Here is a 26,506-nt window from a genome sequence, read left to right as displayed (position 1 = left end):
GAGACAGATGGCTTGCATGCGTCATATACACTCACCGAGCACTTTATTAGGAACACCTTACTAATACTGGGTAGGTATCAGCTTTCAGCTCAGTGTCAACCGGCTACCAAAGTGCCATCCGCCTCAAGGTTGGACATGTTGTGTATTCTGAGATGCTTTTCTGCTCACCACAGTTGTAAAGAGGTTATCTGAGTTACTGCTGCCTTTCTGTCAGCTCCAACCAGTCTGGCCATTCTCCTCTGACCTCTCTCATCAACAAGGCGTTTCCGTCCGCAGAACTGCCGCTGACTGGATGTTTTTTGTTTTTCGCACCATTCTGTGTAAACTCTAGAGACTGTTGTGCGTGAAAATCCCAGGAGATTCAGAAATTCTCAAACCAGCCCGTCTGGCACCAACAACCATGCCACGGTCAAAGTCACTGATATCACATTTTTTCCCCACTCTGATGTTTGATGTGAACATGAACTGAAGCTGCTGACCTGTATCTGCATGATCTTATGCATTGCACTGCTGTCACATGATTGGCTGAATGGATAATTGCATGAATAAGCAGGTGTACAGGTGTTCCTAATAAAGTGCTCGGTGCATGTATATGAAAGGTAAGCTCCGCCCCTGCCTCTGAATATTATTATTATTATTATTATTTTTAAACGGCCGGTGTTCCCCTTTAATGTTAATGTTGATTAACGTTAGCCTCATTAACAGCGATACATGTATGTCTGCCGTTTTTTGTTTTTTGTTTATAACGCAGCTTGTTTCACGTTAATGGAGCAGAGTAGCGAGTGTGTGTGTGTGTGTGTGTGTGAGAGAGAGAGAGAGAGAGAGAGAGAGAGAGAGAGAGGAGAAAGGCAACTGACAGATTGCCTTGGTGGCTGGCGAGAGCAACGTAGGCTGGTGTGAAATGGCAATAATGCCGTTATTGGCAGTTTCTCACTTCTCTCTTTATCTTGAACATGCATACTATTATCAGACTAATAAAGTTAAAGGGAGTGAGCGAGTATCAAAGCCAGAGAGAGAGAGAGAGAGAGAGAGAGAGAGAGAGAGAGAGAGAGACCTCCATGTTGATAACCCTCGGCTTGTACTTTGTATTTGGCATGAAATTAAACATGTATTGGCCTACCATTTAACATATTTGATCATTTTCACTTCACAAAACGTTTTGTTTTAAGAATTTACTTTAGTACTGATTGTAGCCTACTTGCGCCAGTGAGACATGACTGCCAACACACAATGGGTGGTGCTAAGCCTGTCCGCTGATGGTCCCTGACTCCACACCATGCAAGTATTATTATATTCCAGACTAGTGGCTTTGCTTCCACCTTGTGGATAAACGCTGTATTACCTCAGACTGGGTCCTCCCACTCGTGTACCTAACAAAGTGGCCACTCAGTGTAGGTCTGACTGTCCAAACACATGATCATTGCATCAATCTCTCATTTGGTGAAGTCCCATTACAGAGCCTCGGATGCTTTATTAGGTTTTGATTGGAGTGTTTCACTGTATAAGGCATGCAAGTTTGGGTGTACACTGGGCAAATCAAACGCAGAAGAATTTGTTGTAATCATATGTGGACATGGGGGGTGAGGTAAGTTTGCAGCACAATGGAAAGGAGAAAAATGCTCTACCTCATTACCTTATTTAATTTAAGTGATATACATAAACAGCGACATTTGGCATCATATTGATACCCATTTCCATAGGATGCATTCAATGTAAACTTAAGTTAACAAACAACCAAACTTTGACCACGAAACCCCACCCAATTTTATATGTGTGTTTTCACTGGTTAGCGAGTCTGTAAATCCCTTCCCTCGTTATTTGGCGCCTGGGATTGGTCAGTGGTGACGACAATCCTCAAACATACTCCCGCCCACCGAGGGGATCAAGTTTGAATGAACAACAGCAGTCTATTCAAGAGGTGGTAGTTGCATTTGCAGTAATTACTAAAAGTGTATATCATATCAAGGGTGAGCTGATCAAGGATGGATATGAAGAGAAGAATTCATCTAGAGTTGCGGAACCGCACTCCGTCAGATGTAAGTTAAATACACATCTTGCTGATAATGTTTCAGACTCAGCTAATGGAGAATCTTTCGTGTGATGTCTTGGCGTGGGGATACAAAGTTTCTTACAAGTTAAAAGATGATGGAGACGTGAGGTTACATTGTTGCTTTGCAAACGTGTTTAAAGTCGCCAGGTGCTGCGGATGTGTTAGTTCAACTTTGTAAGGCTAAAACCGCACGTTTTGGACGTGCAGTTTGAGAATGCAGCACAGCTTTTTGCCAGCGGTATAAACAAGGCAGGCAGTATGAGAAGCCATATTTGTAACTTTTGATCTACGAACGCGCCCCTTTTCTTCAATACTGTATATTATTGTTATTTGCTCACTGTCTTGTGTACCTACTATCTGCATGCGTTGGCTAGCAAACGTATTTATCAATTCGATTTAACCCGTGCACTTGGCGCGTAAAGGATGTGGACACAAAGTCATGAAATTATCAATGATGCATAAAGATCCTAGCCTCGAATTATTGCATCAAAACTGTATCGAAGACCTCCAATTATTCAAACTTTAGTATCAAGTTGAGTGCATTTACTACAGCGCAAATGCATTCAAACAACATTTGATACACCGATGTGTCTGCAGCCCGTGCAGCCTACAACTAATGCTACAGTGCGCACAGATGGCCGAAAGAAAGTGATGTTAGCATAGACCGTCCCCATCTACCAGGTTTGGCAAAAACAATCCGGACCTGATTAAAAACAAACATGCCCGCATTACTAATAATTGTTGGGTGGCAATTCGGTCGTTTCACCGAGGCTCTCTGCCATTTTCGACTTGTGAAACCCAGCCACAACGAAAACAATTTTTCGAGCCGCGTTGCTCCAGTTTTCCAGAACTAGGACAAGCCGCCATTTTACTGAGAAACAAAGGCAATCCGAAATACACCGAATGTCCTTTTCATTCGACACAAATTATGAACGATTCCTCATACCTTTTTTATAAATAGCAGTCTATACACGGCATCAATCCAATCGGCAACTGTTTAGCGCAAGCAACAATGTAACGTTTGCCTGGCAGCTATCTAATCGGCTTTAGCTGCCCCTCCTACTCACAAATGACCCAGTGCACGACTCGTAGGTCTGTCTTTGCCTAAGGCTCCTACTTGTTGTGACTAATATGCATCAGCGCCGCACCGCCAATAACCATCTGTACATGTAGCATATTGCATTTTAAATCAGCATCCACGAAATATAAAATGCTACACTATCTGTGTCTATGCAAAAAGTAAATGTGATATTTACGTAATGGAATAACAGCCAATGTATCGCGATACCTAGAGCGCTGAAATGCAGTTGTCCACGGAGTATTGATATATATTTTTTTTAATTGATAAAACGGGTAGTTCCGGTCCTCATTTCTGATTGGCTGAGTCACGTTCGAAGCTGTCGTAAAACACCCGATAACCACACACCTGTGGCCCCGTAACAGACCATTTAAATATTAATGTGCTAACCACCATAATGGTACTTATGTGTTGCTTAGCAACCACTTTGCTTAGCTACTTTTCAGTAACTATATGGAAGAATAACATTTTAATATCTAATTAGTGTTGACTTAAAAAAAATTAAACATTTGTGCTCTCTCTTTTTATTACAATGGGGTGTTACCACCGTTTTATAAGCAACAAGCCAATCAACACATTGCTTTACAGTAATTTTTTTATAACGGCTAATGGGGTTTATAATTTTTAAACTTTAAGCTTTAAAGCACAGCCTCTCATTGGTTGCTGCTTAAATGGTCAGAGTAAGAGTACCAGTCTGGAAAATTACGTGGGTAAAACAATAACTCACTAAAATACTTAAAAATTGAGGCAGATTTAATGTTATGTGTGTTCCAACATTTCTAACAACAACAGATTGTAATTTCTTTAACCTTGAAATATCTTGCATTTTCTGCCATCCAGCTCATGAGGAGAGAAAGTACACACATACTACATTAACAATTGATAGTGACATTGTATTTTAGTGCTTGTATTTCTCAAACGCTGACCAATTTGCCATGTTCTGTCGTGTTTATAGGTAAAAGAACTCGTGCTAGACAACTGTCGCTCAAACGAAGGCAAGATCGAGGGTCTAACAGATGAATTTGAGGAGCTGGAATTCCTCAGCACAATCAACGTTGGACTGACGACAGTTGCCCACTTGCCGAAGCTAAAGAAACTCAAAAAGGTTGGTGTGTTTTTTTTGTTTTTTTTTACATTAAACACATTACAGAACATGCCTTTGAGTTGTACCTGGCTTTGGCGTTTTGCATGTTTTGACGGTTTAATTGATCAACAGCTTGAACTCAGCGATAACAGGATCTCAGGAGGGCTGGAGGTGCTGGCAGATAAATGCCCCAGCCTCACACATCTCAACCTCAGTGGCAACAAAATCAAAGACCTCAGCACAATAGAGCCCTTGGTAAGCAGTAAGACCCTAAAAAAACACTAAAAAAAAAAAAGGATCTATATTGAAGGTACAATACAGAAACCAGCTTGCTGCCTTATTTATCAAACTTCATCCTCGTTTTTGGCAGAAAGAATTGGGGACCCTGAAAAGCCTAGACTTGTTTAACTGCGAAGTGACAAACCTGAACGAATACAGAGACAACGTGTTCAAGCTACTACCCCAGCTCACGTACCTGGACGGGTACGACAAAGACGACAAAGAGGCGCCGGACTCGGACGCCGAGGTTTACGCAGAGGGCCTGGATGACGATGAGGACGATGAAGATGGTAGGTTCAGCAAAACGGCTTCAAATACCATCATGGATATTTCTTTTTAGCATCTAATCATAAGTTTCTTGTAAATTGCTGATATCGTTACAGTTGGTCAATAATTGATATAACTGGCTCGTCTATTACCTGTTTCACCCAGATGTAGATGAGGAAGACTATGATGATGATACAGCACCAGGAGATGAGGAGGAGGACGAGGGGGAGGATGATGAAGAGGAGGAAAATGAAGAAGAGGAAGACGATGACGTCAGTGGAGAGGTAAGATAAAGATAGTAAATAGAGTGTAAATGAGAGTAAATGGGATTTTCGCACTGTACATGCTAAATGTGTACTGTGTGGAATAACAGTTCAAAATGTGAGAGATTTTAAACCGCTTCATCTTTCTCTGTAGGAAGAAGAGGAGGAGGATCTGAATGACCGAGAGGTTGATGATGAGGATGATGAGGGTGAGTAAGATGGCGGCTGGCTTTAAATTAAATGCTGGAAAATTTTGATGGCTTTTTGTCAGTTTCCAAAGTGCCTGTTGTGAAAATAATATACAAATTGAGCCAGAAAACTGATCCACTTATATCTGATCTGTGTGTCTTTTGTTAATGTCACTCTGTCCTTTTAGAAGAAGAGCGAGGCCAGAAGAGGAAAAGGGAACTGGATGAAGAAGGGGAGGAAGACGACGACGATTGAGAAGTCCTCTTTGAAGCTATGTTGTGAACTGACTGTTTTAAACCTGTATTTCCCAGTCACTTCCCAACCCCCATGTATCCCCCCCCCCCCCCCCCCAGTAGGAGTGGTTTTTGTTATTGGCCAGTCAGGTAGAGGGGGTCGTCTGGGGAAATAAGTTTAATTTTATGTACCTTTGATGCTCCCATATTCCAGTCTTTACTGTCCACTTTGAACTGCTTTGTGGACTTGAGTTTTTTGTAATATCAAATAATAGCAAAGATAACCTTTTTAAGAATTGTTTTCTCACCATTTGTGTATGACCAATTTCTGACAATTTGCATATTTTAAGAAACAACCCCCCCTCCCCCTCCCCCAAAACAAAACAAAAGAAAAAAAAACAACAAAAAAATTAGAGTGCATGTCTAATACATTTTAAAGTCAACTACTGGATTTCATGTATGGCTGTCCTCTCCTCGTCTTAAACTTATTTTTGCATTTTTTTTTAATGTAAGTTATGTGTTTGTGGTGTCACCAGTATGCCAATATTCTCTGCTGTCCTGGTGTGAAATTCTGTCTGTCTGAACATGCACAGTGTGACCCTCACAGGGCATATTTTTAAATCATAGCAAAAAATGTCTGCCCTTGTCAAAGCTGCTCCTCCTCCTTAAACCCTCAGCTTTGATAGTTCGGAAATTACGTGTTCTTGTAAATAATGACCAAATCTATTTTTTTGTATTCTCTTTGATGATGGCAGACATTGAACACAACTGAGTTGAAACTATGAATTGTAATAAGATATTAAATATGTATGCTGCTTTATCTAAAATACGCAGTGTGAAATTTCTTGAATTTGAACATACTTTGTATGCATAATCTTTCCATAAAGAGAAATGTTCAACATCAGAATTCATTATCGCTTTTTTCATGTTCTTTTCTGTGACACGCAGGTGGCAACGTATGAATTTGTGGTGGTAGTGTAGAGAACTAGCTGATGATATAAATGGAAGTCAAAACTGCGACTATGTGCATTGAAAATATATTGTTTCAAAGTGTAAACTCTCTGGAAAACGGTCAGTTATTTGGACTTTGTTTTCACTAATATTTCACTTAATGGTCAAATTGGCCTACCTCAATGATTTTCACTCTAAATATGTTAAATCCACTGTCATGAGCCAAATTCTGTTTTTTTTTTTTCTTTTCTCCCATTCACTTCAATAAATCCCTTTTATATATGTTTTGAGATTTGTGGTCTTTGCATAATGACATTATAGTTTAATAAAAAGGTAAATGTTTAATACAGAATTGTAACATTATAGGGTATCACATTAAGATTACCGTCTTAACTTTTCCTTCCTTCCATATGGGAAACTGCTCCCAAGATGCATTTCACAGCAGACACAGAGCAGATGTGATATTACATGTTAAATGAGAGCTACTATCAGAGAGCATCCAGTCTTAACACAGAATAATTTGGAGTAAATCTAAATTGGGTTTTTCTTCCTGTGCTCCACAATGAACTGCTCATCACAAATTCAGTGCAAAATAATTCTGGGTAAATTACCATGGTCACACTCCAGTTTGTCCAGATTAGTAATGCTGTTCAACAACAAACAACTGTAGTGAGAGACAGACTGTGTCAGTCATTTTAAAAGCTAATTACACATTTCTCGCATAACTGTTAACCTGTCATCCCAAAAATAAATGGTGAACTAGTTGATTTTATGTATGAGCACATCCAGAAGAGAGGTCTTGACAGCACAGCTCCAACCTACACATTACTTCTCTTTCCACTGTAACCGATCAATCTCTGGCAGATCAATTTGCCATTTGCCCTTTAACACTTTCACTATAGCCTTTCATTTTGCCTGCAAGGAACACAGTAAACATTATACAATGCGTCACTGGTTCCACTCTTGTTTTTTTTTTTCATCAATTTATCTGAAGCTATAAAATTCTGGACCCAGAGAAGAATCGTGACCTTAAATCCTTACTTACTTGGGTCAAAGTCCGTTATGGCTGTGCATATAAGAGGCCATCTTTTTCCTTCTCTAAGTCCATCAACGGTTAGATAGAGCAGAGCTGATTGTGATTGGGACCAGATTAAAATACACAAAATCTTTTTTAGATTCTTTTTTGGTGATTGCTTGAATTTCAAACTAATCAAATCCAGTCCCCACTTTTCAGAAATTTCAGACTCAAGGAAGGAAGCACTGATGGTAAAATGACAGTATTTCAATTGCAATTTAGCCCAGGTCTGCTGATTATACCAGTGAAGAAAGGAATATGGATGACCTGCAGGCCTTCTCTACCACTCAACAAACTGACAGATCTCTAGGTAAACACATCTTAATAATGGGGATTTTCTTAGAATATTTTAAACTGAAAAGGATGGTTAATATTACAGTTTGCTGTACTGTTAGGCATAGGTAAGAATATATTAACATACCTTATTTAGAGTTATTATGGTGCAGTCAAGTCAATACCATTCAGGGTACAGTTTCTACCAAATCTTGCACCATCTTAGCGGGAAACATCATTCAGCAAAATCTATCAAGCACCACAGTCATTACTTGCGTAGCCACATCATACAAAGACAATGAGATTAACAAATATACATGTGTTAAAAAGGTAAAATGAGACAAATAAATAAAAGCAAATATACATACCCTCCCTTCCCAGAAACTAACCCTAAAAACCAACAATGGCCTGCAAAACTACCCTTAAGACTACATTTGGGTTTCCAGAGGTGGGGGTCTGGATCCACATGTGTCTCCCTCGCCTCTTTCCCACGGTTTAAATAAGGAATACAAACACTAAAGCCGAGTGGACTACCCACTCTGCTTTAAAAAAAAAGAGACTACATTTGGGTAGCTATATGTCAGTCTTGTGAAGTGTTTTTTTTTTTTATAGCCAACAACATTTGTAGGAGAGAAAAGAAGTTACAAGATAAGCAGCTCTGTGACAAACATGATCCATGTCTGCAAAATTCTGGAGCTCCCCTCGTCTGCCAGGTGCAAACTACTTCAAATGTCAGCCATTTTGAGATGTTGCTGCAGCGTGTGGCAGATTGGTTCTGCAGCAGGGTCTAAGGCCTTGGGGAAGAAAAATGGGAGCCAGTGAAAGTCATTTTTCCCCAATTTTGCTTCGGCAAACAATGAGGAGCCAAGGGGGAGGTGGTGTGGCGGGTGGGTGGGTGGGTGTAGGGGCTTTTTTGGGTGATGATCAAGGCTTTGCCACATGGATGGTTAGAGTTGGCATGGTGGTCAAGATTGAGATTCTCAGGCGGTCTGCCTGCCTCAGGACGGACCTCAAAATATGCAATAATTCATCATAAAAGTAGTAATAGTATGATACATCAATGAATATTAATTTGTAAAAACATAAATAATCCCAATAGTGGTTGGATCACAAGCTTTTCTTAGCATCAATTTGATGTTAAGGTGGCAATCCATGAACATTGCCTTGCCTCCATTCGTTAACGTCACTGTCATTATTACAATATTCCAGTAATTGTACCAGTTATAACATTATCCAACAGTTACTACAAGTGTGCGCCATCCAGGGCAGCAGTAATGAAGTTATTATATAATGAGATATATCAGAAAAACAGGGGCTCAGAAGCTTGTTGGAGGTTGGATTCAGGGGCAAAGGAAGCTGTTTGGCCAGTCCAGAGGGGTGAGAGGTCAGACGTTGTTGGGGCTAACGTTCTTCAGGTTGTTGAGCTCCAGCTCCAGCTGGCGTATTCGCACGTCCTTGGTGGTCAGCTCTTCCTTCAGCCGCCGCAGCTCGTCCTGCTGCCGGAAGAACATCCGCAGGAGCTACGCAGAGTCAAACACACACACAGGTACATGCATGACACAAACACACACACACACACACACATACAAGCATGAAAACATAATGTACAATGAGGAAAACATTTTGTAATCAGTACGGAAAGTGGTGTCAAGCGTGCATTATTCACTCATCTCTCATCTCATGACAATACTGCACCAATAAACTAATTTAGCCACCACTTCTTTGTACATCAATCTATTCATGAATCATTGTATCCATCTCTCCACCCAGTCATTGACCCATCTATTGATTTACACAACCAGAATCTTTCTATCCATCTGTCAATCCCTCCCCGTTTCATTTCTCCATGCCAGCCCTCCTCATCCTCACACACGCTCACCTCGTTCTCTGTCCTGGGCGGGACGTTCTCCAGCAGGTCGATGCCGTTCACCACCACGCTCTTCTTCTCCTTGGCTGGGGCTTTGAACACTAACTGGTTGGGCCGGTGGTAGCCGTCCTTCAGGGACATCAACACCGGGTCTGTTTGCACAAGAGGAGCAAACCACACATGGGAACGCGAAAACTCACACAAAGCACAAAGACAAGGAGAATTACATCTTCCAGGTTCCATGTTACAAGGAAGCACAGCAACATTAGAATGGGTGATGCTCATTTTAAAAAGACAGCATGTCAGTGTAATGAGGTACACTGATATTGAGAGAGTGGATAAACCATCTTGCAAAGAGAACTGTTTTGGATTTCCCTCAATACAACATCACCTCACAGACTCAATGACACCTTTGCCAAGACCTTTTCTGTGATGATCTTTACTGATGATGATGTGGTTCAGTTCAAAGCCCAGTTTAAGATGAATGATTTTGATACTAAGGAAGTTACTGTGGCAGTAAAGTGAAATGAACAGTGGGAGCGTGCATCACATTTGTAACAACACTAGCCATATGCTCAGCGGCAATAATTAATTACGCATTATGTGAGGAGTTGGCAATAAAAAAAAAAAAACCCCAAAGAAGAAGTGATGGGAGATGATTGTTTTTTATCACCTACTTTACTGGCACCGTTAAGCCTTTTTTGAAATCACTAATCACAAACAAAGTAAGTTATCTGGGAAATGAGTCCCAGCACGTCACACTGAGCTTGCTAACAACACAAGTGCAGGGCGAGTGAGCTATCTTTCATGAAGCCTTTACAGGAGGATGGAGAAAAATAATTTGGGTCTGTTTTCTGTCCAGATTTCTTAAAGGCATATTTTATTTTGTAATTATTTGGCTTGTGTCATCTTCTTGGACTAATTGCTGAACAACTCAAAAAGTAATTTTCATTTCTCTGGTCTGTAATATGTAATCTTCACAAGTGATGTTTTGCAATTATTTTAATGTTTTGCAGTGAGGCTCATCTTTCCATATCCATGCTGTTTATTATACCTTATAATACTAGAATGACATTGCTCTTTGTAAACATTTGTAAACAACTGAGGATGCATGTTGTGTTGGGAATGATTCACACACTCCCTATGTTTCGTATACAGTATATACTCTCCTTTTCCTTCACATGGGTTTATGCTCGACAAAGAGCGGTTGTGGCTGAAATGTTGCTGAATGAACCACCAAGAGAGCATCAGTCCAGTGTGCGGTATCTGTTTGTTTACCTCTGTCAATGCCACTCAGCCATTCGCTGGCTGACAGGGCAGGTTCTGTTCCTGCTGTCATGGGGTAGATGTCCTCCTGGTACGTGTCTGACTGTAAACCAGGAAACACTCACTTCAGCATGCTTTTCAGTACATTCTCTTTCAATGCATACCCTTATTTGATTATAAGAAAAGGCTTGCATCTGTTAGTTCCATCACAGCTGTAAGTCTAGAGCAGAAGATCATATTAAAGGTGCATTAAGTCAGATTTCATTGTCCCATAGCACAAAATGACCATGATATATCTGATATCTGATGGGGTTGTTGATCAATACCAATGACCTGATAATTACTTTGCCATGTGCGGGAATTTCTGGCTTTCAAAAACTCACTTTCTGGCCTATACTTTCTAGAAGTCAATAAAAGTCAGAAATTGCTTAACGAGTAACTGAACCCTAACCCAAATCTGTGTAAAGCCTGACATCTAATGGTAAAAAGCATGCTGCTGAAAAATTGCCATCTGCTATTGACTGATCTTTGGTGCCAGGTGATGTCACCACCTATAAAGGTGACATCACCTGGCACCAAAGATTGGGTTTGGGGTTTAGTTACTCTAATGTTACTAATGCCCCTTTAACTCATGGTGTTTGATAAGTAGAATCAGTTCACTACAATTCAATTCAATTCAGCATTTCAGTCCCACTGACCCTCCTTGGCACAATCATGGAGATGGGCTCGATCAAGCCCTTGAGGGTGACCAGCTTGTAGAAGCGGTAAACCTCGCAGGCTGCCACGTCCAGCCCGTGCTTTGGCATCACACCTGAGGACAGGAATGAAAGGATGTGAAGATACATGACAACATGAAATCCCTTCCCAGAACCCATGGCATACTTTGAGGCAAATAAAGAAGAGAAAAATATGAACCTGCTGCAATGTGACCTCATATCCTTTATCTATTTGAATGTGCATCTGCTACTATCTCTGACGGTTGAGGGATATCCACAAGATCAGGTAAATGTTTTTTTTTTTCTTTTGCTTTTAATCGATTTTATTCTGGTATCCCTTTCACCCATGCAAGACACTTTTAGAACAGTATCATGACAGCCCATTACCCCTGTGAGTCATTCCCCCTGATATGGACATCTCCAAAGACTGCTAATGAGGTGGTTAGGATCTCTCTACAGTGATCAACACATGACTTACCAAGTCCTTTCTGTGGCGCAGGGGACCTGAACTCCATTAGATACTGAAGGTAGGGCTTCTCTGTGGTAATCTCAAAGTAACGGATGTTGCCGTCCCCCTGCCAAGGCACCAGAATGTGGCTTTTATATGAGGTTTCTTAATGCTCGAAACACAGCCTCATCTTATCTGACACTGCCATAAGGCCACTTTTCTCATGACAAAGCTGTAAACTAGGATAGGTTGTCTTGGATTTCATATCAGTCCATCCTTTTTTTGTAAATATTACCCACATCCTTTTCTTGTAGAAGAATAATACCTTACAAGTTCTAAATACACATTAATACACAAAAACCAAAATTTTGTTTTTTGCCTTATGACTTTAGGTAATTTGTTATTTAAATATGCAAATTAAGTAACATCTGGGAAATGCATGAATTTGCACATTGGAACTAATTTTGTTGGGGGATGACAGCAGAGTGTGAAAAAACATTATCTTAAAACATTTAAATATCATACTTCAGAAAATGACAACATCAAAAGTAGAAGCAGTATGTGAAATACAGTGGTGATGTGTCCACAGAAAGGTGAAAAAAGTATTAAGGGAATAAGGGAAGTATATAATTTTAGTAAAATAGCTTCATAAACACATACTGCCAAGTTGATACTGTATAATTTCAATGAACTCTTTACAGTCTTTGTTTATAAGTATGTTTGTTCATTTCATGGACTCACTCACATTCTATGGACCTCATAAATATGCAAAAATATCAGAATTAACATGTGGATCTGAAAAATCTTCACATATAGTGCTTGGCTTTAAAAATGAGAAACATTACAATTGTGTAACAAGCTGAAAAATCAATTTTTTGGTAGGCCTATGTGTAATTTTTGCATAATGTGACATAGTGGAAGTTCTGACCTTGCCTGCCAGGTACAACATGTGTGTGTCAGCATCATAGAATGGGAACAGCAGTCCTGAGAGGCCGTCTATCTCCTCCTCAACAATTGGCATGGACAAGTCCTCCTGGGAAGAACAACACACACACATACTGTACAATTACACACACACACACACACACACACACACACACACTACCCCCACCCACATTGTAAGCATCAGCCATATGGAGGTTTTGTCTGACCTGATCCCAGAGAGCGATCTGCCGGGTGTTCCAGCGAGACACTCCTGTGGTCAGCAGCCGCTTCATGTTGCCCAGGAACACCACCCGGTTCACACGGTGGTTCTTACAACTGGCATGCTGGTGGAGCAGGAGGCAGAGACAGAACGACGCTTTAATAGTACATATGCCTGCTAGGCGAGGTTCATTCTCCCTCCGTATGGTATCATTTATTTAGACCATTTTCTTATGACAGACAGCACAGAGAGAATATGTGACAGCTTAGCATGAGCTTAGAACCATTTCCCAGTCAAGTGTTCCTGTCCATTCAACTGGGCCAATACAAATACATTTTTTATGATGGCTTAAATGAATTAAAATTCTATATTAGGTTTAATAGAATATAGAACAGAATGCTAAGAGGTTGCTGTTCGGGGTAGCTGTAATCATTTCACTATTTTATTTTCAATTTTGCTAACGCAGTCCTAAACTATTATTTCTAACATGAACTACATTAATGTGACCAGATTTTTTTTCTTCTGTCACCCTATTAAAAATAAATTCTGCCAAATTCTATTCAGCCAAAGTGAAATATTTGGAATACAAAACACTGAGAAATATTTTGTTAGATTAGCTTACATTTTATATTTACAGTGAGGGTTGTTTGGTATGTTGAAAACCTTCGAGAACCTAATGTGTACAGCTTGAACAAAACTTGCACTAATTGGTGTGCGCTTCAAATGTATTAAGAACTCAGGTCAGTGTCTAATGAACTTGTCTGCCACTGACTGGACACTTCATAAACTGGACACTATCATTTTGAATTAATGCATTCAAATAATTTGAGGCTTGTTCCTGCAAATGAGAGGAGCTGTAGAAGTGGAAATTTGATTATTATTCACATCTGATATATGGCCCAAGGAATCAACAATATCTTCAGAAGCAGCAATGTCATACAGTACAGAATAGAATGAGCTCTCACAGTTGTCCTTATGGTGTGCGTGTACACACTTTAAAAATGTTGTATCAGCCTCCACCCTCTTCCAACAGGCCCCCCTCTCCCTCTCACCCCCTCCCCCCATCCCCCTCCTCCACCCCCCCACCCCCCCTCCCCCCTCACCTGAAGGACTCTCCCGGAGCGCGGCTCAATGACACGCAGCTTCTTGTCTTTGCAGCTGGTGGCCAGCAGGCTGCCGTCCGTGTTGAACGACATGTTGAGGATGACGTCAGTGTGGCAGTCGATCATTTTCACCGGCTCACCAATCTCCAGGTTCCAGATCAGGATCTAACAAAGTTATGGAGGATTGTTTGGGTGTGGTGCTTGAATCACTGAGGCCATTATGTTGTGACTTTGTGAATGGAAGGCTGCATTGTAAAATGAAGTAAACTGAATGCGTAGATAATTAACTGTTAAACACTGTTAAAGTACTGTTTTTTTTTTAACACTGTCTAAAAAAATGCACCTTGCATTCTGAGCTCATTTTGTTGTTTGGTGGTGTATTTTTCTTATTCCTGTTTCAGCTATCTAATGCATCAACAGTAATTGTCAGTCCCTCAGAATCAAAGAGCAAGGGCTTCTTTCCAGAGCTGCCATTTTGCATCAGTGTTCAAAAATCATACAGGGAGAAAGCCATCGTAGAAGAGGCAGAGAGACCAATTTCTCCACAGACAGTAGCCTCAATAGACCAGAATGCAATCAGCCACAAGACATGTTGAGTTTTGAGTAGTTACAGTATATTTATATGCCCACACTCCCACCTTTTATTGAAAGAAAAAGTTCACACCCATTTTGTCAGGGTTGTGGAAGGGCATTCTGGGAAATCACTAACTGAAGTAGAAGTAGATGAGGCAGGTTGAGGGAAAGTGGTACACCAAAAATAAAAATGTAAACACTTCATCACAAAATAACAGAATAGATAGTGTGAGTGTATCTGAGGGTGTACATTTCTTTCAACCCACATTAAATGTTAAATTATTGTGTTGGCTGTCCTTCTAACCATGCCGGCCTATACTGCATTGATCTGAGCTTGCTGTGTGCAGGGTTCCTGGCGTGGCACCTTGTAGTCGTAGCCAGCGCTGAAGAGGATGCCGCTGCTGGTGGGGTGCCACTCGATGAGGCCCACGCGTCGGCTGTGTCCGTACAGCTCCAACACGGCCTCCGTCATGCTGCGCCGCAGACCGCCCTCTGGGATCTCCCATACCCGCACCTGCGCAATCACACACACACACACACACACACACACACACACAAACACACAGAGAAAGGAATAGTCAGTGCATGATCATAAAGCACACACACACACACACAGGTGCACACAAACCCACACCCACACACATTCAAGTCATATGGGCAGTATACACATTCACACGTACACACACACACACACACACACAAAGAAAAGCATTTTACAGTAGGTGAATTATTAGTGTTTTTGCAAAGGGCCTTTCATAACGTCTTAATATGACTGGCAGATTATCTTTTGCATCATCTCTCAACCACTATCAGTATTACATAGCGAGAGATCCCTTTGATCAAAAATAGCACATGCTATCAATGTAGCCCACGGCTTTAGGATTAGGCTGGATTACAGCTATGCGTAGAAGCTCTGTGTTGTACCAGAAGAGATTATCCTTCAACAAGTGAAAGTACTGTACAGGATACAGGGCCACCATGGCTTTACTGCAGTCAACAGAGCAATGGTAGTATGTAGCATGTAGCATCTGAGAGTAAGAGTAAACATGATAGTGATAATGATTTGATAGTGTGTCTTTGATAATGACATTTCTGCAGTCAGAGCAGGTCAGGGATTTGTGCCTTGCTCAAAGGCATTTCAATAACATTAGGGTCATCTGCCATTTTCCATTTTGGGGCCATTGGCCCATAACAACAGGGGCCACAGCAGCTGCCAGCTGCAATCCAATCACTAGCTTGTGTCCACGCTCTCTGGGTAGATGCAGGGATTGAACCAGTGACCTTCTGGATATAACCTGCCTCTGTGCCCTCTAAGTCAGCGGTGACACAACCCCTAAAAACAAAGGACTATTTATGAGTCCTAAGTATTTATGATTTCAGATGTATTTCTCCCATTCTCCAAGCCATGATGTCATGACATTACCTGGTAAAATCATCTTGCATCCTATACCAGGCTGAGAACTGCTGACCTACATGAGTCCACCTGCTTACCACACTTCAATTTTATAATATCTAGTATAATACAGACATTAGGAAAGGACATTTGCTATTTACCGAGGAGTCCTCAGAGCAGGATGCTATGATGTTTTCAAAGAAGGGATTCCACTTGATATCCAGCACATTGCCTTGGTGGCCACACACTTTTGGGTGGTGAGGGTCTATGCGGCCAGCCTGGAAGAGAGCGACATAAACACGTTATTTTCCATTTTCTGTTTTAGGATACCTAAAAGAAAATAATAGATTATATTATACTAGGTATAATATAACATATTATAGAATAGAATAGAATAGACAATTTTTCCAAAACCTGGGAAGCAGTGATAAGAAAATAATAGGAAAAAGCAATTAATTTGCCACCACATATATGCAATCAATAATCAGCATTCATCTAAGAGCTTCACTGATGGTGGACCAAAACTCTTCTAAGCTCTTTTTGATGTGAACATTAAAGACCTCATATAGTATAATGGCCAGATGGCAAACAGTTCAAACACGTCACTGAGTTGATTTGATAAATCCACAGCAAAACAGGCCTGGACCTGGACTTCAGAGGCAGAGGATGGGTGCTGTAATAACCCACAGTGTCCACAGCGGGGCGCTGGCCCATAACAACAGTCAGCTGGTGGAAGCCTCTTTATGTCGGTCATGATGTCATGAATGTTTGATGTCCCTTCAATCCACTGGCCTCTTTTTTATTTCCTCCGAGATTTGGCTAAGAGCTTCAGGTCATGCCTCAGTGAAACCTTGGATGTGTGTGTGTGAGTGTGTGTGTGTGCGTGTGCGTGTGCGTGTGTACATGTGTTGTCCTCACTGAACCCTGAGGTGAGGGTATATAATAACACAGATTGAAACATCACAGCAGACCTTGGGGCCGTGTTCCCTCCCTTTACCCATCATCCCTTTATCTTTTCACTTCCTGTGACAGTAACTAGCACTAACAAGTCCTCTCCAGGCGTGCAGAATGACAGACGAAATCATTAGCCTTTTCACCTCTAACAATTAAAACGCCACAGTTAAACTGCAATCCCAATTAAATCTGCAGTCACACATGATTGGCCCTAAAGCAGAGTTCATGTTTGCACTATATTAACTAAAGCTAAATCTGATTTCCCTTGTGAAGCTTAGAATAGGCAAAACAGGCTAATAGATGTCAACGCTTTGATGACACCTGCTAAGGAAGTGTAGAACAATAAAGCATTAGACTTTTCGATGATGTTACAGTGAGTGGGAGGTTTAAGTAGTGCTTCAAAATGTTAATAACGTGAGATCGAAGGGATGACTTGTTTAGTTGGCACCAAATAAATAAAATCATCTCTGTTGGCAACCACAGGGTTCAGGGATCCATGAGGTTTTCCCAGGAGGTCAGAATGGATAATGAAAGAAGAAATAAACAAAACAAAGGGTATCCAGACCTTAGATTTCACTCTTATCTTTCCACGACAAAACAACAACAACAACACTACTAGTACTACTACTACGAATAATAATGTAGTCATTGTTTTATCGGGCCACACAACACATTATCACCTAGCTGATTTTCACATCTGGTGCACATACACACACACACACACACACACACACACACACACAGTTATCTGCATGCACACACACATGCACGTATGAATACACACGACTACCCTAGCTACTAACCTCACTGTTATGCCATTCATCTCCAAGTTTAACCCCAGTGACTGTCCACCACCAGCTAATGTTTAGCTGCTGCATGACTGTGAGCATCAGGACTCAGATTCCTAGCCTCACTGTCTTTCTGCAGCTCATTTCCTGAAGCTATGGTAAAGATGAACACTCCTGGTGACACACAGATGTGCTGGCCTGGGACCAGTGGCTCCAATACACCAGAGGCACCACTTTCAATCATTATGTGGCTCCTACTTGGACTCTGTGATTGCTACCAGCTCTTATCTGTAATTCCAAACAAATCTTATATTAATCAGGCTTACCACTGATGTTCTATAGCTACCGTATCACTACTTAGATATCAGCCCTGCAAGAGATTTGTATGGTTGGAAATGGAATATGGCTCCTCTGGCTAAAATGTAAAATCATATTTGAAGGATAGAATGGGAGCTATAGAAACAATAAAACTAGATGAAATTTCCATGATACTTCAAATTTACAATCATAATTTACAACTGTGTCTTTTCTATGCTGCCATCAATGCCAATTTCTTCTCTGGAGACTACTATTGCTACAGTTACATGTCAGTGCGGCCGCATGCTGATTCATAAGACTGACTGACTATAAATCCAAGCAGAGAAGGTCATAAATATTCTCTGTGGCAGCTTCTCCCATATGGTGGGCTATTATTCATTAAACTAAGAACCTGCTGAGTCATGCTCATTAAGTTGAATTGATATTCTGCTGCTGTGTTTTTATCACGCTGTACTGGTCTACTGCATGCTGCTGGCGCTTTTCATATGCACATCTGCTCTGCCCGCTGTGTGCAGGCCTGCGGTGACCTGGTCAGTCTCAGCGGATCCCGGCTGACACGTGCGCTCGTCTCTCGTGGTCAGATGGGCTTCGGCTAAGTGGTTTTCTGCCTACCTCAACAAACTGTCCGGTAGGACCTTGTTTGTAATAAACTCAGAGTGATGGCTTGACTGAATGGGCATTGACAATGCAACATATGGCAATGCAAAAAATCATTAATTCATCTAACCTTTGTGCACAGTTGTTGGAATTTCCCTTTTTATATATGCAATCAATTATTTAAACAGTAAATTGGACTGTACAGATGATTTTAGAATAGGCACTTATATGTATTTCATATTTTGCATGTTAAGTACAGTTATTATAATACAAGTTTGGATTATCAAGGGTCTGATGTATTAGCTGTGGTTGACCAAAAAAAATGTAAAACCAGCAGTAAAACTGAACTGCACTATGGTTACTGAAGCGTAAGTGGTCTGAACTTGCTGCACAATAACCTATGTGACTGGAAATTGACTCATACCACTGAGTGTGTGTGCTGCTCAGTAAACTGAGCTAATAGCACACTGCCACACTGTATCATGTACATGTGTACCATGAAAAAGTACTGACTTAAGAACCTCTGGTGTTTGGGGATATATTTAGTATTTAGGAAAGAGAGTGTGTGCTGGTGTGCTAGCATCAGAAGCAACAGCAACATTAGCATCATTTGTTACTGTGTTTTGATTTGAAGATTATTATTATCACTATTAATAATATTATTATCATCATCATCAAAGTGGGAAAATTTGCAACAGTGTGCTCTTTGATACTCACCACCTCGCCACTCACTGTTAATAACCACCCATAGGACTTCATTTCCTCTTTTTTACAGTGTGTGTGTGGGTGTGTATGTGTGTGTGTAAGAGAGACAAAGACACAGACAAAGCGAGGAAGGTTAAAAAATAAGACCAAAGATGTCATGAGTAGCATAATGAGTGGGCAGACACAGTGATCCAAAAAAAAAAAAAAGCACATAACTGCAAGCACCACATCCACTATATCTCTCTGCTCTCCTTTCTTCTTCTTCTGTCTAAAAAAAAACACATGAATATTTACTTTCCCATTGTGAAAAGGTGATCCCGACCTTATGTGTCAATTTCTGGGCCAGTCTGTGTGCCAGTTGGTGCCAGCGGTAGTCCTTCCACTCGCTGGCGGGATTGTCTAAGGGCTACCATATGGCCGTCTCACCGGCTGTCATCGTAATACGTCTGCCATGCCTCTACCTCGCCATTAGCCCAACCCAGCACAGATTTTGTTTGTTAATGGAACAAGAACAGCTCATTTTGCAGCAAACATCAGGCAGAAGGATGCAGGCTGTAAAGACTGCAAACTGAAAGGAGAGTTTCGATTTTCTTTATTTCAAACTTGACTGAAAAAATACGAGTTAACTTTCCTCTCCTTTTGTCAGTTTGCTGCCCATTGTGAGTGATCTCACACACACGGCGCTCCACAGACTGCTTCTGATGACCGCTTCTGCCAAACAGGGCAGACGGCAATTGATTTTCCGATGGTTAAAATGTGACTGGTGACATCACTGTGCATACCATGCCTCCTTCTATTTAAAATTTTCCTCCCTTTCTTCATTGTGCAGTATGGTCTAGTTTCTGTATTCTGCTTCCATTCTGCAACTGTAGCCTTAGTTTTACACTCTGCGTTTAGTCTTTAAAGCAGTTCAAAGGTTAGATACATAGTCAGTGTAGGAGAATGGTAAGTGTGTGCACTGTGAATGTGTGTATTGACAAATGTAAATGTTGTGTATCATGTAATTCCCATGTGAATGCATCATCATATAGAAATGGCCTAATTTGGAAGCCATTAAAGATGTACTGAACTTAATCTTTGATACAAATTTTACCAAAAACAAACAACCATTTGCACATCTTCACCATTTTCTCCATCTATTTCATTCTAGTTGCTGTGACTTTGACTCAACACCAGCCTTTGTCACAGATCCAAGAAGCATGCTGCCATAGACAATGTGACTCTGTGAGCAGGTTTTACTGTTCATCCCAATGTCCCTGGTCTCATACCAGGAGTCAGTTCACATTGTGAAGGCCTTGATTGTTGAGACCAGAGGATACTGCAGTACTGCTAATGCTAAACTCGTCAGCTCAGCAGAAACATGAGGAAATGCTTTGGAGCTGTTCTTTCACTATGAGGAAATTAATCCACTCATGATCTTTGGAGGGGGGTCAAGGACAGGAGTCATAAGACAGCATGAAAAAACAAAATAAAATATGGTCTTTCTTTACAAAGAATTACAGTTGTGTGAGGTTGGTTCTTTTTACCCTACACTCACAAAATTTGTATTTCTGAAAAGATGATTTGAGCCAGAAGTATTTAGAAAGACAATTTTAATGTTAATAGCCTGACACTGTTGATTGCTAATAAGCACATCTACACATTTATTTAGATTATGTTAATCTTCTGGAAGTTAATTCATCCAAATACTCATACATAGCTGACTTTGGGATAATGACCGCATTAACTGCCCTTTTGCGACTGGGTTTTTAACAACAAATGTATAATCAGAAACACAGTCATACTTTTTCCCCGTATTCATCTTTAAAGCAGAGACTGTTGTGAGTTTTCTGACTCACAATGCTCCCCATTTCATGAGAGGACCTATACAGCAAAAAAAAAAAAAAAAGAAAAACATGTGACTGCCTCAATACATCTGCCACTGACAATGTATCGTCTATTTATCCCTTTTGCAATGAAGCCGCCTTGCTCCCACATCTGAAACTAGCAGTATGGCCCAATTATAAGGACAAAAGCCATTATTTCTTCCAGAGACAAACCTTGAGCTGTTCTGTTCCTAGCAACTCTTGCTAGAACCTATTCCAAGCAACCTTTTGTTTAATAAGTGTAGAAGAAAGTTTTACATTGCCCACCGACGCTGTGCAGTTCTCTTTCAATTCTAAAGCTTAAAGCAAAGAGGAGTGATTTAAAACAAAGGCTGTTGTATCTCAACTACCTTCAGACCTTCGTTTGCTACTTGCAGCCTCACTTGAAAATTTTAATAGCCAGGTTTGAGTCAAGAAGTGTAGGTAGAGAACTATATATCTGTATAGGAAATAATAATAATAAAAATTTAAAAAAAACTTTTAATGAGATTATAAAAGGCTTATATCCAGCACGATTTAATGTGAGCCTTTATAACATGCTCATGTTCTGTTTATTAAAATGAAAGAAAGTGGCCAAAATGGATCAAAAATAGATTTTGTTGTGAGTTGTATTTGCTAATCTGGCATCATTAAATTTGTGACTTGTGTTTTCTGATTTATTTATTTAAAAAAAGAAGTCTAAAGATTACACTGCATGATTTCAACCAAATGACACAGAGCACACACACGCGCACACACACACACACACACAGAGCCTTAAAGCTGTCTTTTTCCATAGTTGACTGCCATAGCTCATGATGATGTCAGTAGAAGCTAGTAAAATGTAGCTGAGTCTCCCTGCCACAACAGTAGAAGTGCTCAGCTCAGTGAATACTTCTGCCTGATGATAGTTTGTCTTGACCTGCTTGGCAGCCAAGAGCCTCTGAAGAGCCTTGGCAGAGTCTCTCTTAAAGAGGCAAGGCACCAGGAACATTTGTGATTTCTCAGACCTAGAATCCAAATGTCATTTATTTAATCTCTAGAAAACAAAAATGACCACATTTTAAAAAATCAATAAATAATAGCTATATTTGTATTGCACTTTTCTCAACAAAGTCACAAAGTGCCATAAGATATTGAGAAATAAATCAAACATAGCAGCGATCTTTACTGCTGACACCACTAACTCACAATATCCATTGAGGCACACTCAGCAGAATTCAAAACAATACTGGACTCCCAAAAAAAACCCATCACCACCAACACCACTAGGCTATACATATAAAATGAGCCAAAAGCAAGTTTTCAGTTAAATGCAAGTTTGTAAAATGTTTTTCCCGATTCTTAAAAGATTAATGTACTATCTGCATAATGATTCTAAAATATCCATGAGACCCTTAAAGACCCATCTCCCGTATTTAAATCAGTAGTACTTATACATATTTGATGTCCTCACTGAACGAAAACATCATCCAGGACAACTTCCATAAATTACAGAATGTATTTTAAAGAGACTTCTCTGTAGATTGGTAGAAAAATATTCCCTTTTTCCTATTGCAAAAAAAATATGTGAAAACTACACATTTTCCTTTACAACAATGCCCTTTTGCAGTATTTATGGGCAATGTTACTATGCCTATTATGTGTTCCTATAATGGTAATTCAACATTGTTACAACTTTGGCTTTAGATCCTGGCTTGGAGATAAAAGGCTGGCACGGTTTGCAATAGCAGGAGGGTCTGTGCTGTATTTGTGTGAAAACAGCTCTAACATCAGATCTTACAGTGCTGTGTGGTCATTGAAATAAGAGTAATTTGACTCTTGACTAACTGTAAAATGACTAAATGTGTTTTGACAAATGTATCATGCTCTAATACTATATGACATACTTGATGTGTACGATTTGTTCTGGACAAACAGAAAGTGAGTGGCATTTGAAACACAGCATAACAAGAGGATTTTCTTCACATATCACTCCCCTGACTCTGTGATTCACAGTCATGCAGACACATAGCCACAGTGGTTAGTGTTCATATAACCACAGAAGTTAGTGTTCAGAGTCAGCATCAGCGTAAGACATAACCATTTTTAATTTCACAAGCATTATTATGATTTCTGACCCTGGTCCACACAGCAGCAAACAGCAAATCAAGAGCGTTACAGTATAATTATGCTGATCTGAGGCGGTTACCTGGGATACAGGGACAACGATGAAGGAGCCTCCACCGGCGCTCTCGGTGACGATGGCCAGGTACTTGGCGTTGACGGCGCAGAAGTGGTTGTCGTGGACGTTCTTGGTGATGGGGATACCGTCGAAGCAGTGCTCCCGGTTGGCCACCTTTCCGTACACGTTTCGAAACTTGGAGCTTCGGTAGGTCGGACGCCATGACATCTGAGAGAAAAATCACACAGCAAGGGGGAAACATTTAGACTTCCCTGGTGCGTCAATAAACACAGTTATACTGAAACAGTTCTTTGTTTTCCAAGCTGGTTTTACCATTGCGCTTACTACTGTACTGCGATATTGTACATAGGCCGACTTACAATTTATCTGCTATGATGTTCATGTAGCCTAAACATTAATATGATTGATAAGCTTTTCAGCTTTAACAGGACATCCTAACAGATTATACACTATGATTAAACTACACACAGATGTCCATTAGATAACACGCTTACTTTTGTGATCTGCTAAGTGTTCACACATAATTGACATTGTGAGCAGTTAAGACTATAGAAGACATTTAACCAAGATGAACCAACCAAGCTGGTAGTATCTTTCAAATGAAATGAAATTACACTCTGAAGGAAACATCACATTTATATCAGTGTTGTTAGGAAGTGGACTAAGATACACACATGATGAAAATACAGAAAGTGTCACCGAAACCCTCATGTCAGATTCCCACCACCCAGCCCCATAGTCGCAGGGCGGGCTGTCCCATCTGTGCAGACATGATAAGAGTCACAGATGCAGTTATGGGAATTCATCCAAATTGGTCATGGGTGTGAGACTCTTGAAGTGTGAAAACTGTTTTGACACTAGTTTGTGATGCCTCAGATCCACTGTTTAATTTTTCAAGAGGGAAATGCAACAGCAAAGCAGTTTCTTTCTCTATCGCATACAATGATTCTGGTTCTACCAAAATGATTAAGGAAATGCAATGGCAAGAAAGAAATGCAATGGCAAAGCAGTTTCTTACAAATGTCTCTATCACATACAAGAAGGCTGGTCCCACCAAAATGATTAATCTCTGACAAACACGTCAAACTATGTTCTGTCCTCTCCCACTCTATTTTGGTCCACAAATGCCTTGTTCAACAGAGAAGCAGCCATAGTTCACGACCACTCCACACAACACAAGGGCACAAGGGAAGTAGTTGACTTGTGACATAAGAAATTCACTTTGACTCAAGCCCCTACTTTTGTTTGTCACTCCGCCACAAGAATGTGTTGATGGGCTTCCTGCTTTTTTGGCATGAGCCGGCTCTCCAGAAGGAGACAAAGTCGCCTCAGCCACAGAACGGGATGTGAAATGCATGGACTGGTATTGCCCTTCCGCTATTCATCTTCATCAGTGCGCTTTTGGAATTTCTCGCTGATGAATACGACATACAATTGGGAGAAATTTTCGGAAATACCAGATCCGTTTTTTGAGCACGATCTCGGGGAGACCATTGACAGACTATATCAGTTCAGGACAGGAACTGGAGGGGGAAGATTTACGACTCTTGTCAGATCAGTGGCAGCGACGCCGGATGACATCAGCCGATCCTCTATGCAGCATTGTTCTGTGGACTTGGAGGGGAACTGGTGGGAGTGGTGTGTGCATGCAAATAGAAACGTCCCCAGACCATCCTGCTGCCATTGTCTTTCCCTCTTACTCCCAAACCACGCTGGAGGGACGGCATCCGATACACAAGTGTGGGCAATCGCTTTGCCATCACTTCATCACTCAGCTGTGGCCATGCTACAGTGTTACAGCACCACAATTGTAGGACCACTGATATTACATGAAGCCATACAGCAGTTTTGTGTTTTGAATCTCATATGAGGGGGTTGTATTCACCCACATATACAGGTCTCATCCTCATCCCATTCAAACCGAGATAGACTGGTCTGAAACCATCTCTGTATGAGCGGCATAATGGCAGCTTGTTAAAGAATTAATGTAGAACAGAAGAGCAGCAGAAAGCGGCCTGAGGGACGGTTAGAGAGAGGGAGAGGGAGACTTGCTTGCTTTGAGCTCTCTTTACAAGGATGCTCATTCATTGGTCACCGGCGTATGGCACGGAGAGGATGTGTGTGTGTGTGTGCGTGCGTGCGTGTGTGTGTTCTTTATCTCCCAAGGGTTTCCACATAGAAACACATGCATGCACGCACACACTCGCGAGCATGCACACACACACAAAAACACACACGATCAGCAACGCAGTGAGGAAACTACTGTATCACATCAACACAGGTCACAAGACTTAGTATCTGTTCCTAGCATGACTCCTTCTGGGGTTTACCAGTATGAGGTCTTCCTAACAAGTCATGACTTTGCAGCCAGTTGTACCATATATTAGTCATACAAATACTTTTTTTTTTTTTTACCAAGCTGAATTAATACAAAATCCCTCTCCATCTCTGACATCCATATCTGAATAGCACGCTTTGTAATGCTCTCGTAATCACCTTATTGAAAATGGCATCTTACCTTACCGGTGTCCTTACAGTGACACTATAGCCACTGTTGCTGCGGCCTTCTCAGATTGCAAACACCCACCCTCCCTTCTGAGAGAGAGTCGCCAGGATCTCCTCTCTTCCTTCCTTCCCCCCTTCAAATCCAACCAGACGGCCTGCGTCTGCTCTGCCTCCTTCTCTCTCTCATGTTTTCCTCCCCCCTCCCCTTTACTCTCTCTCTTCCCACCCTCTTCCCCTCCTACTAGTACTGATAGCTCGCCCTCCCTCTTTCCTCCTCTTCCCCTGCTCCCCCGTCCTGTCACTCAGTTCTCTCCCTCTCTCTCTCTCTCTCTCTCTCTCTCTCTCTCTGTCAAAGTGG

The 26,506-nt window shown here is 41.0% G+C and overlaps 2 protein-coding genes across 8 annotated transcripts; one reads left to right on the top strand and one right to left on the bottom strand.

Moving 5' to 3' along the window:
• Positions 1-1,891: 1,891 nt before the first annotated feature.
• Positions 1,892-6,661, top strand: anp32a (acidic (leucine-rich) nuclear phosphoprotein 32 family, member A). Of its 7 annotated transcripts, XM_071536228.1 has the most exons (8): positions 1,892-2,036; positions 4,084-4,233; positions 4,345-4,467; positions 4,583-4,781; positions 4,930-5,042; positions 5,176-5,230; positions 5,398-5,409; positions 6,217-6,661. In XM_071536228.1, the coding sequence occupies exons 1-8, from the start codon at positions 1,983-1,985 to the stop codon at positions 6,315-6,317; spliced, it is 807 nt and encodes a 268-aa protein (XP_071392329.1). In that variant the 5' UTR covers positions 1,892-1,982; the 3' UTR covers positions 6,318-6,661. The 7 variants fall into 7 exon arrangements, with proteins under 7 accessions (XP_071392329.1, XP_071392330.1, XP_071392328.1 ...); XM_071536229.1 differs by having other exon boundaries at positions 5,398-6,661; XM_071536227.1 differs by having other exon boundaries at positions 4,924-5,042; positions 5,398-6,661.
• Positions 6,662-8,185: 1,524 nt separating this feature from the next.
• coro2ba (coronin, actin binding protein, 2Ba) lies at positions 8,186-26,283 on the bottom strand. The gene is made up of 12 exons (XM_071536221.1): positions 26,162-26,283; positions 23,650-23,850; positions 16,414-16,530; positions 15,224-15,373; positions 14,287-14,451; positions 13,191-13,307; positions 12,968-13,072; positions 12,070-12,166; positions 11,574-11,686; positions 10,888-10,978; positions 9,622-9,761; positions 8,186-9,262 (listed from the first exon to the last, which is right to left on the bottom strand). Exons 2-12 carry the CDS (start codon positions 23,848-23,850, stop codon positions 9,128-9,130), a joined length of 1,431 nt encoding a protein of 476 aa, XP_071392322.1. The 5' UTR covers positions 26,162-26,283; the 3' UTR covers positions 8,186-9,127.
• Between the last annotated feature and the right edge of the window lie 223 nt (positions 26,284-26,506).

This window comes from Centroberyx affinis, unplaced genomic scaffold (genome assembly GCF_046629955.1).
Source record: "Centroberyx affinis isolate AG114_WGS23_722 - 3 ecotype Tasmania unplaced genomic scaffold, CSIRO-AGI_Caff_v1 ptg002845l_1, whole genome shotgun sequence".
Taxonomy (NCBI): domain Eukaryota; kingdom Metazoa; phylum Chordata; class Actinopteri; order Beryciformes; family Berycidae; genus Centroberyx; species Centroberyx affinis.
Note: the sequence above shows the minus strand (reverse complement) of the source record. Positions and strands in the feature narration are given on the sequence as shown.